The sequence below is a fragment of the Hemibagrus wyckioides genome, linkage group LG22 (assembly GCF_019097595.1).
Source record: "Hemibagrus wyckioides isolate EC202008001 linkage group LG22, SWU_Hwy_1.0, whole genome shotgun sequence".
Lineage (NCBI taxonomy): Eukaryota > Metazoa > Chordata > Actinopteri > Siluriformes > Bagridae > Hemibagrus > Hemibagrus wyckioides.
Genome location: NC_080731.1, coordinates 12,651,292 through 12,665,307, shown reverse-complemented (window position 1 = coordinate 12,665,307; position 14,016 = coordinate 12,651,292). Strand labels below are relative to the sequence as shown.

The following is a 14,016-nucleotide window of genomic DNA, read 5'->3' as shown; positions in this document are numbered from 1 at the left end:
GCTTTCAGAGTAGACAAAGAAATTCCTAATGGTAATCAGCTCAGTACTTCCAAGGAACAGGTCTTGATTTTTTTTTTTTTCCCCCTTAAGAACTGTTTGTACTTTCAGTAGTTAGTAGTTTAATATAAAAAATACGCACTGCCTCTGTACATGTAAGGATGCAGTTCAGTTTCCCAGAATCAGTTTACTGCTCGGAGAAGACTGTCCTCTCATATCTGTCGTTTCTGCTCTCGCCTCATTTCTGGTAAAGAACCAAGAAGTGAAATGTCACGGGTAGTTCATTACCGTCAGTGACGATGGACCCTGTCCTTTTTGAGCTGGGTGGCTCATCGTGACCGCACAGGATGGAAATGAAGTTCATGACATTTGTATAAATAATAGAAAAGAACACCAGAGCAAACTTTTGTTCTAATGTCCAGTTTAGATTACTGACTTTTTTGAACAGCTACCATTGCACAGACAAAATATTATAAACTCTATTTTATTATATTTGTGTTTGAACACTTGACACGTCCTTTCTTAGCTGAAGTCGAGATGCTTTAAAATGCATCAGAACTAAAGGAATTCAGGAGATACTGTTTCCATAAATCAGCCCTGCATGAACAGACATGTATACATGTAACAGACATGGGCATACAAAGTAATAACATGGAAAAAAAAGAAAGAAAAACTGGACCCACTGGCCTGTACGTGATGTGGTGAATGCAGCTAATCATGATTACGATGCAATAAAGTGTGTAAATGCATCTCCTGAGCGCTTCTGGCACGCTTACAATGTGAAATTATTTTCATTTAAGCTTAAGCATGTTCAAAGGCAGGAAATTACTCTTGGATACAGAGGGAAAGGCACGCATGCGGAAAAATCAACAGATCCATTTGCTTTAAAGAGCAAAAAAATAAATAAAATACAGAAACTGTTATGAGTAAAAATAAATCGCTATATTTTCACTGTTTACGTAGGTGTGTTCAGGAGAGCAAGCGGAATGATACATTAACCTGAATGAAGACGCTATGATGAGTTACAATATTTAGCCTGGTGGTGGCTGATGATTTCCGACTGTCACACACCGACACGTTGATTAACCGCTATGATGCTGTGCAAACTGTCGAGGCCCAACCTTAATATATAACAACAGCCATAATGAAAAAGTGAAAAACTATTGGAGATGTTCAGCAAAATGAAGGATTCAGGTTCAGCATGGACTAACAGCTCTAAAAGAATCTCTATTTTTACACACTGCTAATGGAAAGATATTGTCAGATACACTGTACGTGTGTGTGTGTGTGTGTGTGTGTGTGTGTACACAGTGAATTTTACAAAATATAATTTCACTATGGCGAAGGTTGTTCAGAATGGCAACAGTCTATGAATATTTAATTACTGTCATTAGTTGTATTTGGATAACCATCATTTTTTTTTAAATATTGTTTGATATGTAAATACAATCTTATAGATTAAGAAAATAATATAAATCAGTATGAGACTAATGGAAAAACTGAGCTCTCAGTAATGACCGAAGCCACATTTGTTCAACCACAATAACGTTTGTTCAACAAACTCTGATCAGCCATAACATTAAAAACCACTAAGAGGTTTATCTCATTACAGTGGCATCTGTCGAGAGGTGGGATATATTTAGTCAGCAAGTGAAGAGTCAGTTCTCAATGTTGATGTGGAAAAAAGGAGTGAATGTAAGAAATCCGAGTGACGTTTTAGGTGAAAATTATAACGGTTAGACGACTGGGTCAGTGCATCTCCAATATAGCAGGTCGTGTGAGGTGTTCCTGATATGCAGTGGTCAATAGCTACCAAAAGTGGTCCAGTAACCAGCGACAGGTTCATGAATACTCATAGGGAGAGAAGGCTAATGGTTTGAGGAACATGACAAAGAATTCAATGTGTTAATGTGATCCAAATTTCCCAGGATCAGCATCTGTGGAATGTGCTGGACAAACTGGTCTAATCCACAGAGGCCCCAATAGACACGTTACAGGTACAACGTCTTGGAGCTAGATACCACAACACACCTTCAGAGGTCTTGTGTAGTCCATGCCTCGACAACTCAGAGCTCTTTTGGTGGCGCTATTAGGCAGGTGGTTTTAATGTTATGGCTGATCACTGAGCAAACTTGAGACTCCTCTAGCAGTCATGCCCATTTTAATATAAGCTTAAATAAATAGGTAAGGAAAGATACCACTGTGTGGTGTGGGTGAGGTTATCAGGCAGGGGTCAAGTTCCTGGCAGTGGCCAGAGATGAAGGTTTGGCTTCAGGTTTATGGGGTCGGCTGGGTCTGTGTTGAGGGCTACTGCGCAGATTATCATCCATCTGTGGAACACACAAAGCTGTCAGTTACAGCAAGACAAGCATGAGTAGTCATGTGTGTGTACATCCAGTTGCCACTTTATTAGGTACATTCACTGGTCATTTTATCAAGTGTAACCACTTTCTAGGTGTGACATAATTAACCGTGTTTCTTCTGTTGCTATGATGTCTGTTAAACACCATCCACTTCATTTCATTATTAAAAAGGGAACATCACTGGACCACCTCTGACATTCTAATGCTTCATTTGTGGTCAGTGTTTTGATCCCCAGAAGCAAACTCCATGTAACACTGCTTGCGTGTGATACGTTCATGCGAGTGTCCCATAGACTGCTGAGCTGCTGATGGTCCTGAATAAGATCTGTTCTGTAGTGCTTCCTTTCCTTTTTCTGTAATGGATAGAAAGGTGGGGAAAAAGACTATTGAGTGTAGCTAACGGCTAGATGTTGCTAATAAACTGGCAACTTTGCACTAGGGCTGTCAAAATCCTTTAGAATAAGTATTACAATGTGTTTCATTATAAATTCCTAGAATCCAATCATTTCATACGGAGATGCCAAACATACGTATATAGTGTTTGTGTTGCATAAAAGAAATGCAAATTTATGTAACGGTAAAATCCTAGCTTTTTTACAAACAGTCTTAATATTTACACCAATCAGGCATAACATTATGCCTTGCATTTTGTTGGTCCCCCTTTTTTCTGCCAAAACACCTCCTCATATACTGATGAGAAGATCATCAGCGTTATTCACTTCACCTGGTCATAATGTTATGCCTGATCAGTGTATATTTGCTCAGTTCCTATTCAATGTGTATGAAGTTTCTGGTTTCTTTCTAGTACTCAAACTATTCAGTTTTTGCTGATATATAACTACGTCATACAATCCTAACTAAAACATCCACCATCTTGAAGTCGTCCTCAACAACAGTTCTGTTCAATCCCAGATGGCTTCCTCCTAGGTTCACTACACTGGGCATTACAGGAACATGAATTAAATTATGTAGTCGACTATAATGCCGAACAGAACAACAGAAAACCAACAATTCTGATAAATGTCTGTTGGAAATGCATCGTTCCAGTTTGTTTTATCATTTTCCTTTTCATTCAATTAGAAAGCTAATGAACGTAAATCATTTGAAATCATTTTACGACTTGGGTGATTAATCATGGGCTTAAATATTATAGATCTTGGCTTTTTCTGCCCTTGAACATAAGTATTCGAAAAGAACTTTGACAGCTCTAACACACACACACACACACATACACACACATGCACACAGAGTGGTGTATAGACAGTAGGTTGCTGTTTTTAAGCTTGAAACTTCTCAGAAAATCTCAGAGAAAACTGCAAGCAGGGTTAAAAGCAGGACCTTTTCAATAAGGTTGGATTCTTTGTTAACAAGCTGCGTCAGTTTCTGAAGATTTGCATCGACTGCGTCCTGGCTAGCGGGAGCAGAGCCTAGCGAGAGGGCGGACATGGGAAGAGAAGAAGAAAGAGTAACAGAAAGTATGCACTATTCACATGGAAGAAATGTTAGTACAAAGAATTCCCAAACAGAGCCACAGCATGTTACATAACTGCCTCAGACTAGAGCACTCTGCTAAGCCACAGATAATACTGATCAGTGTGAAGTATAACGATCAGAAGTCAGTGATTTATGGAAGGAAGCGAGTGATTTGTGAAAGGCAGATGAACTTTATGGTTGTTAGAACAGCGAATTGAATGAAATGCTGATGGTTAAGACTGGGCAATATTTCCTTTTTCTCCTCACAGATATCGCAAGGAATAAATGACCCCTTTCTCAAACCATAAAAAAAATTTTCTAGCATCAGATATTTCACCATATATTTTAGCTTACAGATATTATTTCTGTCTTCTGTGCCGTTTGAAATGAGTGTGCATTTCTGTTTGAAGACACTTTTTTCCCCAACATACAAGGCTTTCATTCTGGGAACACAGTAAAATGATGTGAAGAATTATTCTAGACATGAAGTTGATTAGCTCAATAAACAATACAGCTATTAAAGAGCAAAGATTTGCACCTGCCATGCCATGGAGTGTGAATGAGGGGTAAAGAAAGACAACTCTTAGAGAGGACAAGAGTCCAAAATGTAAGAAAAATAGCCAAAAAAAAAATTAATAGAAAAATCATTTTAACCATAAACTAAGCAAAGGGAGGACCAACAGGATATTAGGTAGGTGGTCATAATGTTATGGCTGTAAACATCGATGTGTATATATATATATATATATATATATATATATATATATATATATATATATATATATATATATATATATATATATATATATATATACACACTACCGCTCAAAAGTTTGAAATCACTCAAAAATGTTATTGTTTTCCAGGGAAACACACACAAAATTAGTCTAAATAGAAAATATAGCAAAAGAACAGGACATGCTGAGTTAGAAATAATGATTTTGATGGAAATGATGAATGTTGTCTTCAAACTTTGCCTCCATCAAAGAAAAAAAAACACCTTTTGCAGTAATTACAGCTAGGGCATTCTAGCTGTCAATTTTTCAAGATAATAATCTGATGGGTTTCACCTCATGGTTCCTGAAGCATCTCCGACAAGATGGAGTCTTCTTTTGAGCAGTAGTGTATATACATCCTGGTAGGTGTAATTAAAACTTATTTATACCATATTCAGAAAGAGAGATTCTTCTGAACTGGAATCTGATGGTTTTAGTACTAATAATCCACCAATTTTCCTTAATACAGTTAACGTCTGACTTACAGTTAACCCAAATGTTTTAAAGATATTATTTGTTTGTAAATGATTCGGTTTTCCCCACCACTTTGGTCATTTGTCATTTCCCACCGACCAGTCAGCTCTCCTCCATCATATTACAGATGCCAACTGCTGAGTGTGAAACACTTGTGATTCCTCAGAGACACATGAAGTCAGCCAGACATCTTACTGAACTGCTGTTCATGCATCACAGAGCAATGTCATACACATGGGGGGAAAGTGCAATCTGCCTTCTTTCCTATACATGAACTCACAGACTGCTGTGACTGGCTAAAGGAGAGAGAGTACACCATCCCTTCCACCCAGTGAACAGGGCCAATTTTGTTCCCTTGGCATCCAGCCATGAATGCCAGTGGACTCTTGTGAACTATCAGGACTCTTCAGATGAGAGAGCAATGAGTCAGTCTTTCTGAAGAAGTCGCTTATTTGAATGATGATGCATCAGTCACTGCCGTGCAGTGAATCATTCCGGCTGATGGCTTTCATAAACAACATAAAACATTGACCTACTGCCATATTCATGATTACGATTCAGAGACTTTACACAGGTTTATTATTCTCTTGTTCTCTGACTCATTCAGCGAAGCCTCATCCTCATTTAATCTGAGTGTGAAATTAGGTAGCAGTGATTTTTTTTAGCTATTGCTACATTGCTCAGTCTGGCTATGTTAGATGGCTGGATGATCAGGGTACACATCTGGACAAAGTGAATCGGTGAACCAATCTGAATCGTTTACTTGAATTCAAAAGATTCAAATCACCGCATTTAATAAATAAACCTTTTTACAAATTCTGGTGGCTGAAAGCCCGTCTAAAAGCTTGATAAAGTGTAAAAGTACCAGCACTAAACCACAGTCTGTTGTCTTACCAGAGGCAGCTTCGGAAAAGTAGCTTTTGAGGATGTTAGTGCAGAACTGGCAGAGATTGTGAAGCTGTTTTAGGTGCTGCTGGAGCTGAGCACTGGGTAGAGTGGCTTTATGGAGCGGTGCAAGGTAGCCAAAAACAAAGGCATCCAGACTTGTAGGCCTACGGCACATAAAACACATGGGTAATGTGCCAGAACAGCATTTTCTTCCTATTTAAGTAGTTACCACTCATTGCACATGCTCAGTGTCACAGTAAGTGGATAAAACAATACATTACACTCACCGAGCACTGGATTAGGAACACCTGTACATTCAAGCAATTATCAAATCATCGTGTGGAAGCAGTGCAAGGCATAAAATCATGCAGACACAGACCAGCAGCTTCTTCACATCAACCATCAGAATGTGGGAAATATGTGATTTCGATGATTTTGGCATCTATGGCATGATTGTGTGTGCCAGAGGGGCTGGTTTGTATATTCCTATTATCTTATCTCCAGGGATTTTCACACACAACAGTCTCTAGAATGCTGAAGTAAAGAAAAAGCATCCAGTAAGCCTCATTTCTACGAACAGCAACACCTTATTGATGAGAGAGATCAACAGAGAATGGCTGCTTCGAGTGGACAGAGAGATAACCACTCTGTACAATTGTGGTGAGCTGAAAAACATCTCAGGATCCACAATGCGTCAAACCTCAAGGCAGAGGAGCTACAACAGCAGAATACCACACCTGGTTCCACTCCTGTCTGCTAAAAACAAAAAGCTGAGGCTGCAGTGGGCACAGGCTCACCCAAACCTGGAAAAACTTAGCCTGGTCTGATGAGTCTTGATTTTGAGGTGGTTGGGTCAGAATTTGGTGCCAACAGCATGAATCCATTGACCCAACCTGCTTTGCGTCAGCAACCCAGGCAGGTGGCGGTGGTGTAATGGTGTGGGGAACGTCTTCTTGGCACAGTTCTGGGCCTTTAATACCCAAGTCTATCTTAGTATTGTTACTTAGCTTGTGCATCCTTTCATGGCCACAATTTACCACCTTCTAATGGCTACCTGATAATGCACCATGTCACAAAGAAAAAGTGGTCGCAATCTGGGTTAATAAGCTTGACAGTGAGTTCAGTGTTCCTCAGTCACCGTATCTGACGCTAATAGATCACCTTTGGGATGTGCTAGAACGGGAGATTCACTGCATGAAAGTGCACATAAGAAATCTGCAGGATGCAATCAACATGTCGACATGGACCAGAATCTCAAAGGAACATTTCCAACACCTTGTGGAATCCATGCCACGAAGACTCAAAGAGCAAAAGGCAGACCCAGGCCAGTATTACTCTAGTGTTCCTAATAAAGTGCTCAGTGATTGTATATTAAGGAACATTTCTGTCGAAAAAATAAGAACAAATAACACAAGCACTGACGTTAATGGGAATCGAAAGGTATTTTCATACAATCTTGCACTGAAACTCTAAGGCAAGATCTGTTTCTGGATTTAAAAACTGGCTTGGAACTGAACTTACGTGTTTCCGAAGAAGAAGTGTGAGGATCCCAGTCTGTGAGAGAGCAAATTCAGACACTCTTTGGCTTCACTGTAGATCTGCACACAAAATGACATCACTGACAAAACAGGCATAATTAAGTGAGAAAATACACAGACTGCTGGACTTGTATCAGAATGGGCTCTACAGCCATACAAACTGTCCGGCTTTGGACATGCAAAAAAATTTGGGAGCTTTGAGCTCACAGCAGCAGCAGCTAATGGTGATAAACTATTTTCCATCTGCTTCCTAGAAACCGCAGACAGAGCGCAGACAGCCCAGGAGAATGGTTAAAAGCAGCCGGCCATCAAATCTAATGTCACCCATTTAACGGACTACATTTAGAACTGAGCCATTTGCACATTTTTTGTCTCTTTTGTTTAGTGATTTTAGGCTAAATTTACAACCATGTTAATTTAATTATCAAGCATCATCAAATGAGGACTTAATTGTTACAAAGATTTGGATGCATGATGGTATTTTTATTAAGCACTACCTTTCCTTCCACCTCCGCGACTGAATGCAGTGGAGCTTCTGCCTTGGTCAGGAGGATCCTGGACAGAGCCACACTGGCCTGGCGGCTTGGTACAAAGAAGTTGAGAGGGAATGGAGAGTGAGAAGCAAACCAAGGCCTTGTCAGGTTGGCATAGTTCTCAGCATCCACCCAGAATGTATGGAGCTGAAAACACACACACAGTCAAAAGTCTATAGACAACAGAATAAGGTTATGGATGGTCAAACCATTTCAGTTACTGCACTGACCAAAGCCGGCCGCAGTTTCTCCTCCAGGAGAGCAATGTAAGCCATGGTGTCAGCTCCCTGCTTGGCGGACAGCTCATAATCTGCATTGAATCTCTGTTCAGGCATAAAGAAAACTTAGTGTTCAGAAGTTCTTCACACTGTATCAGTGGCTGAAAAAACAATCTTATCGATCTTACTGCTGCTGTGATCCTATACATTGTCCCGTGTTTATTCCGGGACTTTTATACACAATATATTATACATTGTACATCCTTTTAACATATATATTACTATTCAACTTTACAACAGACAATTAGTAGAAGATAAACCTCCCTCATGATTAACAATCCTCATGGAATCCACATCTAGATTTCTGTCTAGCTGCTTCCTGACAATTTCTATATTAACTCTTTTTACCTCAGGCCAAAATTGGAATTTGTACCTGGGTTTTTTTTTGTGCCCATGATCAATTGAATGTCTTTGTCATGTCACACTCCACAGTGGTATTTAATGGCTCACATGAATGTACACACTGAGGACTTTAAGAATGTAGAACATAGAAAGGTTCCCAATATAAGAATGGTTAGTTTTTTTCACACAAATATTTCTATGTTCAAAGTAAATGGTGATATCAAACCCATTTCTGCTCTCTGCAATGTCCCAAGTGCTTGTTCACAATCGCCTCAAATTTTAAGGTGTTATATACACTGATCAGGCATAACATTATGACCAGTGACAGATTAAGCAGGAAAAATGAGCAAGCGTAAGGATTTAGAGCGAGTTTGATGAAGGGCCAAATTGTGATGGCTAGACGACTGGATCAGAGCATCTCCAAAACTGCAGCTCTTGTGGGGTGTTCCCGGTCTGCAGTGGTCAGTATCTATCAAAAATGGTCTAAGGAAGGAACAGTGGTGAACCAGTGACAGGGTCATGGGTGGCTAAAGCTTATTGATGCTCGTGGGGAGCGAAGGCTGGCCTGTGTGATCCGATCCAACAGATGAGCTACTGTTGCTCAAATTGCTGAAGAAGTTAATGCTGGTTCTGATAGAAAGGTGTCAGAATGCACAGTGCATCACAGTTTCTTGCATATGGGGCTGCATAGCTGCAAACCAGTCAGGGTGGCCATGCTGACCCCTGTGCACCACCAAAAGCAGCAACAATGGGCACATGAGCATCAGAACTGGACCACGGAGCAATGGAAGAAGTTGGCCTGGTCTGATGAATCACGTTTTCTTTTACATCACATGGATGGCCGGGTGCATGTTTGCATCACTTACCTGGGGAACGCATAGCACCAGGATGCACTATGGGAAGAAGACAAGCCGGTGGAGGCCGTGTCATGCTTTGGGCAATGTTCTGCTGGAAAACCTTGGATCCTGCTATCCATGTGGATGTTACTCTGACATGTACCACCTGACAGCAGGATAATGTGCTTTGTGACAAAGCAAAAAAGGTTCAGGAATGGTTTGATGAGCACAACAACGAGTTTGAGGTGTTGACTTGGCCTCCAAATTCCCCAGATCTCAATCTAATCGAGCATCTGTGGGATGTGCTGGACAAACAAGTCCAATCCATGGAGGTCCCACCTCACAACTTACAGGACTTAAAGGATCTGCTGCTAACATCTTCGTGTCAGATACCACAGCACACCTTCAGGGATAATGTTATGCCTGATCAGTGTATATAACCATTATAATTCTGTGTAAGGTTACTGAACAGAGGGAAAAACATCTCACATTTTTTAGATCAGACTTGCTGAGATTAAATAATTTATTTGTTTATATTGACTGTAAATGCTGGTGGAATGGAAAGCCAGTGTACTGGTAAAAGGGGGTTCTAAGCCTGCTGTTCAAATAAATGGACTGAGCAGAAAGGGCAAAGTGATAGCAGGCAGTTTTCCACTTCCAACAAGATCTCTCCAACGCAAACTGGATGCAAACACGTCTGCTCTAAGTGCCTCTTATGCACTGAGCTGTTCAATTGCTTTCACATGTGTGCCAATTGTCTTAATCCACACATAATGTTTTTTTAACAGCTGTTGTGCCTATTTCTGGAGATTTTCCCCCCAAATAAAATGTGGAAAGTCTGTGGAAAGTGATCAAGACTTAACACAAAGGTCTACATACCACCTTGTGTTATTTATGTGCACACACCCACTGCGTTCAATTATTATTAGTATTATTATAAACAACTATAACGATAAAAATCTATCTAAATTAAATCGGCAACACTGATGATGTTTAGGAATATGTCAGTTTCTGCTGCAACTTACATTCTGCCTTAGAAAGTTAAGAATCTGTGTAGGTTCTGTTACTGATGTTCCCTCATGGTGCAGTTGTGGAACAGTGGCTGTAAATAAACAAGGAGAAGAAAAAGAGAGAGAGAGAGAGAGAGAGAGAGAGAAAGAGAGAGATTAAAAACACAAATGTGACAGCTGCGGCACACAATATATAATCTATATCTATAAGTACATATCTAATTTTCACTGTCAAAGTCTCCAAATTTGGAAAACAATGGTAATGTAATGTCAACAAGTTACTATTTTTATGAAAGAATATGCTTGTATACAATATGTTTAGCATACCAAGCAACAGACCATAAACAAAGGCAAGATGATTACAGGAAGAACAAGGAGGTACAAACAACAACAAATTATAGTGTAAATGCTCAATGCATAATATATTATTACTGAAAGCCAAACACAACTGACTTGTGCTAATCCTGTGCTAAATAAGAATTATACTGACAGGTAACAAGGCTACATAAAATATACATGCACACATATTCAGATTGAGAGTGATTAAAGTATGTTTTAACATCAGCAATTAAGTAGTCTTTATTTGTCACATATGCATTACTGCACAGTGAAATTCTTTCTTCAGATATCCCATCCTTGAGGGCTGGGGTCAGCACGCAGGTTCAGCTATGATACAGCGTCCCTGAAGCAGGGTGGGCTGGGAGCTTTGCTCAAGGGCCCAATAGCGGCAGCTTGGCAGTGCTGGGCCCTAAACCCTGATCTTAAGGTCAACAACCCAGAGCCTTAACCACTTGAGCTACTACCACCCCATTATACATCACTGCTGCCTTATATGAACCTGAATCTCTTTCAGATAAATGCTTATAATTAACTTTATGTAACTCACTTCACTCCTCTAGTCTATCCAACGTTCGCACTTCCTCATCTGTACACGCAGCTTCCACAGATTCAACGTTCATGCTAATACCATGTGTAACACATCATGTATACGTGTCATCATCTGCGATCACTAACTAGCCAAGCCGTGTCTCAGCAACTGTGTCATGCATCGTATTTGAAATGTTTAATTCATGTTTTTCATCTCACAAATTCTACAGCTTATTTTCTTTTATTTCATTTATGTCCATTTCATTTGATTTATATTTCATTTACATTTATTTTCTTGTAATCTGAAGCAATCACTGGCAAAAGAATTTCTTTCGGGATTAATAAAGTTCTATCTTATCTGATGTTTAATGTTTCTGGAAAATGGTGAGTTAACCCTTATATACTGTTCATATTCTATGCCGTCAAATTATGGGCAAAGAATTCTTCCATAACAACTAGAGATAGATTTAAAATGCATTTATAACCATACATAACCTATCTGCAATTTCAGAGAAAGTGCATAGTTCCTTTTCAAGGGTTTACACTACGTGTTTATGGAGAAAAAAACTACTGAATCTACTATCAGACAACATCATGTCCTATTTTCCCTAAGCCATGAAAACATGACAGCCTCAACGAAATTGAATATGTCAAGAACATTCTGGAATTGTGGGGTTTATTATAAAAACCATTTCAATGATCAAACCCTGCCCTCACTGCAATGTCCTTTAAAACCCCCCTCTCTGTTCTTTCTCTTTCGTTTGTAAGAAGTAAGAACAAAACCCGAACACTATCACTTATATTTGAGATTTGTTTTTGTTGAATTTGGTTTCCTTCTACTGAACTCTCTTGTAACTTCTCACAGGAGCAGCCAACCAATTAGCACCAGATCAGAAATATTTCAAAACACATTTAACGTACTTCATCATCCAGGAATAAACAATCAGTTACCTGTGATAGTCCTCCATGTCCAGTCCACTAGCTTGACTGTAAGTTTGGCTCCGGCGAATTTAGCGTACGCCTGAAGGGAAACATTGATACCAGAGATATTTAAGATGAACAGTACAATCAACATCAATCAGACTTATACTACTAAATATATGCACATTAAGAGGATCACTATTTTAACTAGGACTAGATGTCTGCCTGCATTTCTACTTCACCACAAGTCAGCAGCTAAAAGCCAAGAAAATCTAGTGAAGGCTCAGGTAACTAATATTCATCAGTGCTCTAATAAATGAATGTTTAAACCTACCAAGTCTTCAGCCAGCCATTATTATCTGACCTTCATCAGGGAAAAGCTGTACAAAAGGTTATTTTCATAAAGTAATCTCATAAAGTGTTCGATAAAATGACCCAAAACAATACCAAGGTAACGGGAAGCTCCGTGTGTAAGTTATTTACATTCACACCATGAAAGACTCGACATTACAGACCTGTTCAGAAAGAATGGTAACAAGGTGATTGTTGTTGTAGGTTAGCTGTCCAGCTAGCTACTTAGCGATCTCGCAAAACAAAATCCAAAAAGGTTTGTCCCTAACTGCTCTATCGCAAACAGAGAGGTCAGACTTCATAGATATTAAGTCAGTTACCAGCACGATTAAAGATTCAGTATGTACAGACGGCAAGTCCCAATCGCCTCCCCAGCACAGCAGCTCCATGGGTGCCGCCATGTTTGTTTGGCTGGAACACCAATGACAACACTCGAAGCCCCGCCCCCTCTTTCCCTGCAGAGGAGAGTTATATATCAGTTTACACGGATCTGGCATAACATTATGACCACCTGCCTTAAATTGTGTTCCACCCCCTTTTTCTTCCAAAACAGCCCTCTCTGTGTATTCTGACACCTTTCTATCAGAACCAGCATTAATTTGACCAACAGTAGCTCGTCTGTTGGATATGATCACACGGGCCAGCTTTCACTCCCCACGTGCATCAGTGAGCCTTGGCCGTCCATGACCCTGTCACTGGTTCACCACTGTTCCTTCCTTGGACCACTTTTGATAGATACTGACCACTGTAGACCGGGAACACCCCACAAGAGATGCAGTTTTGGAGACGCTCTGATTTGGACCATCATCAAACTCGCTCTAAATCCTGATGCTTGTCCATTTTTCCTGCCTCTAACACATCAACTTTGAGGACAAAATGTTCACTTGCTGCCTAATATATCCTAATATACTGACATATATAAATATATGTCAGTGCTCATAATGTTATGCCTGAGCAGCATTTAATGATGCTAATCATGATGTTATATTATATCCACTTTTGTGTACATATACAGCTGAACATGCCTAACAGGTGTTTTGTCCAGTGTAAGATAAATGATCTTTCATGTTGAGGACAAAATGTTGACTTGCTGCCTAATATATCCCACCCACTAACAGGGGCCATGATGAGGAGATAATCAGTGTTATTCACATCACCTCTCATTGCTCATAATTGTTATGCCTGATCAGTGTATCTTATCTTATACAGATTATTTAAATTGAAATAAACATATATGCAATATAATGACGAATTCACAAATAAATAAATGCAAATACATTATATTTATGTTATATATAATAACATTTCATAAATTCATGCTGATATTACACAATGGTCTTTTGTTAATTTATTTTGTCCATTTTCTTTC

The 14,016-nt window shown here is 39.5% G+C and overlaps 1 protein-coding gene across 3 annotated transcripts; it reads right to left on the bottom strand.

Moving 5' to 3' along the window:
• Positions 1-465: 465 nt before the first annotated feature.
• On the bottom strand, positions 466-13,119 carry mtx3 (metaxin 3). 3 transcript variants are annotated; one of them, XR_009203136.1, is made up of 9 exons: positions 12,968-13,119; positions 12,327-12,396; positions 10,524-10,600; positions 8,273-8,365; positions 8,007-8,189; positions 7,493-7,569; positions 5,978-6,135; positions 4,188-4,276; positions 466-2,327 (listed from the first exon to the last, which is right to left on the bottom strand). XR_009203136.1 is itself a non-coding variant. In XM_058375066.1 (9 exons), exons 1-9 carry the CDS (start codon positions 13,046-13,048, stop codon positions 2,220-2,222), a joined length of 936 nt encoding a protein of 311 aa, XP_058231049.1. In that variant the 5' UTR covers positions 13,049-13,119; the 3' UTR covers positions 466-2,219. The 3 variants fall into 3 exon arrangements, 2 of the variants coding, with proteins under 2 accessions (XP_058231049.1, XP_058231050.1); XM_058375066.1 differs by lacking the exon at positions 4,188-4,276 and adding an exon at positions 3,699-3,787; XM_058375067.1 differs by lacking the exon at positions 4,188-4,276.
• Positions 13,120-14,016: the final 897 nt, after the last annotated feature.

What these genes read in the sequence shown, in the direction of transcription:
- mtx3 (XM_058375066.1), bottom strand. Translation starts at nt 13,048, where the DNA reads ATGGCGGCACCCATGGAGCTGCTGTGCTGGGGAGGCGATTGGGACTTG. An exon ending in CTTTTCCGAAGCTGCCTCTG is followed by an intron (nt 3,788 to 5,977) that starts GTAAGACAACAG and finishes CCCTCTCGCTAG; the next exon opens with GCTCTGCTCCCGCTAGCCAG. An exon ending in AATCCAACCTTATTGAAAAG is followed by an intron (nt 2,328 to 3,698) that starts GTCCTGCTTTTA and finishes TGTGTTCCACAG; the next exon opens with ATGGATGATAATCTGCGCAG.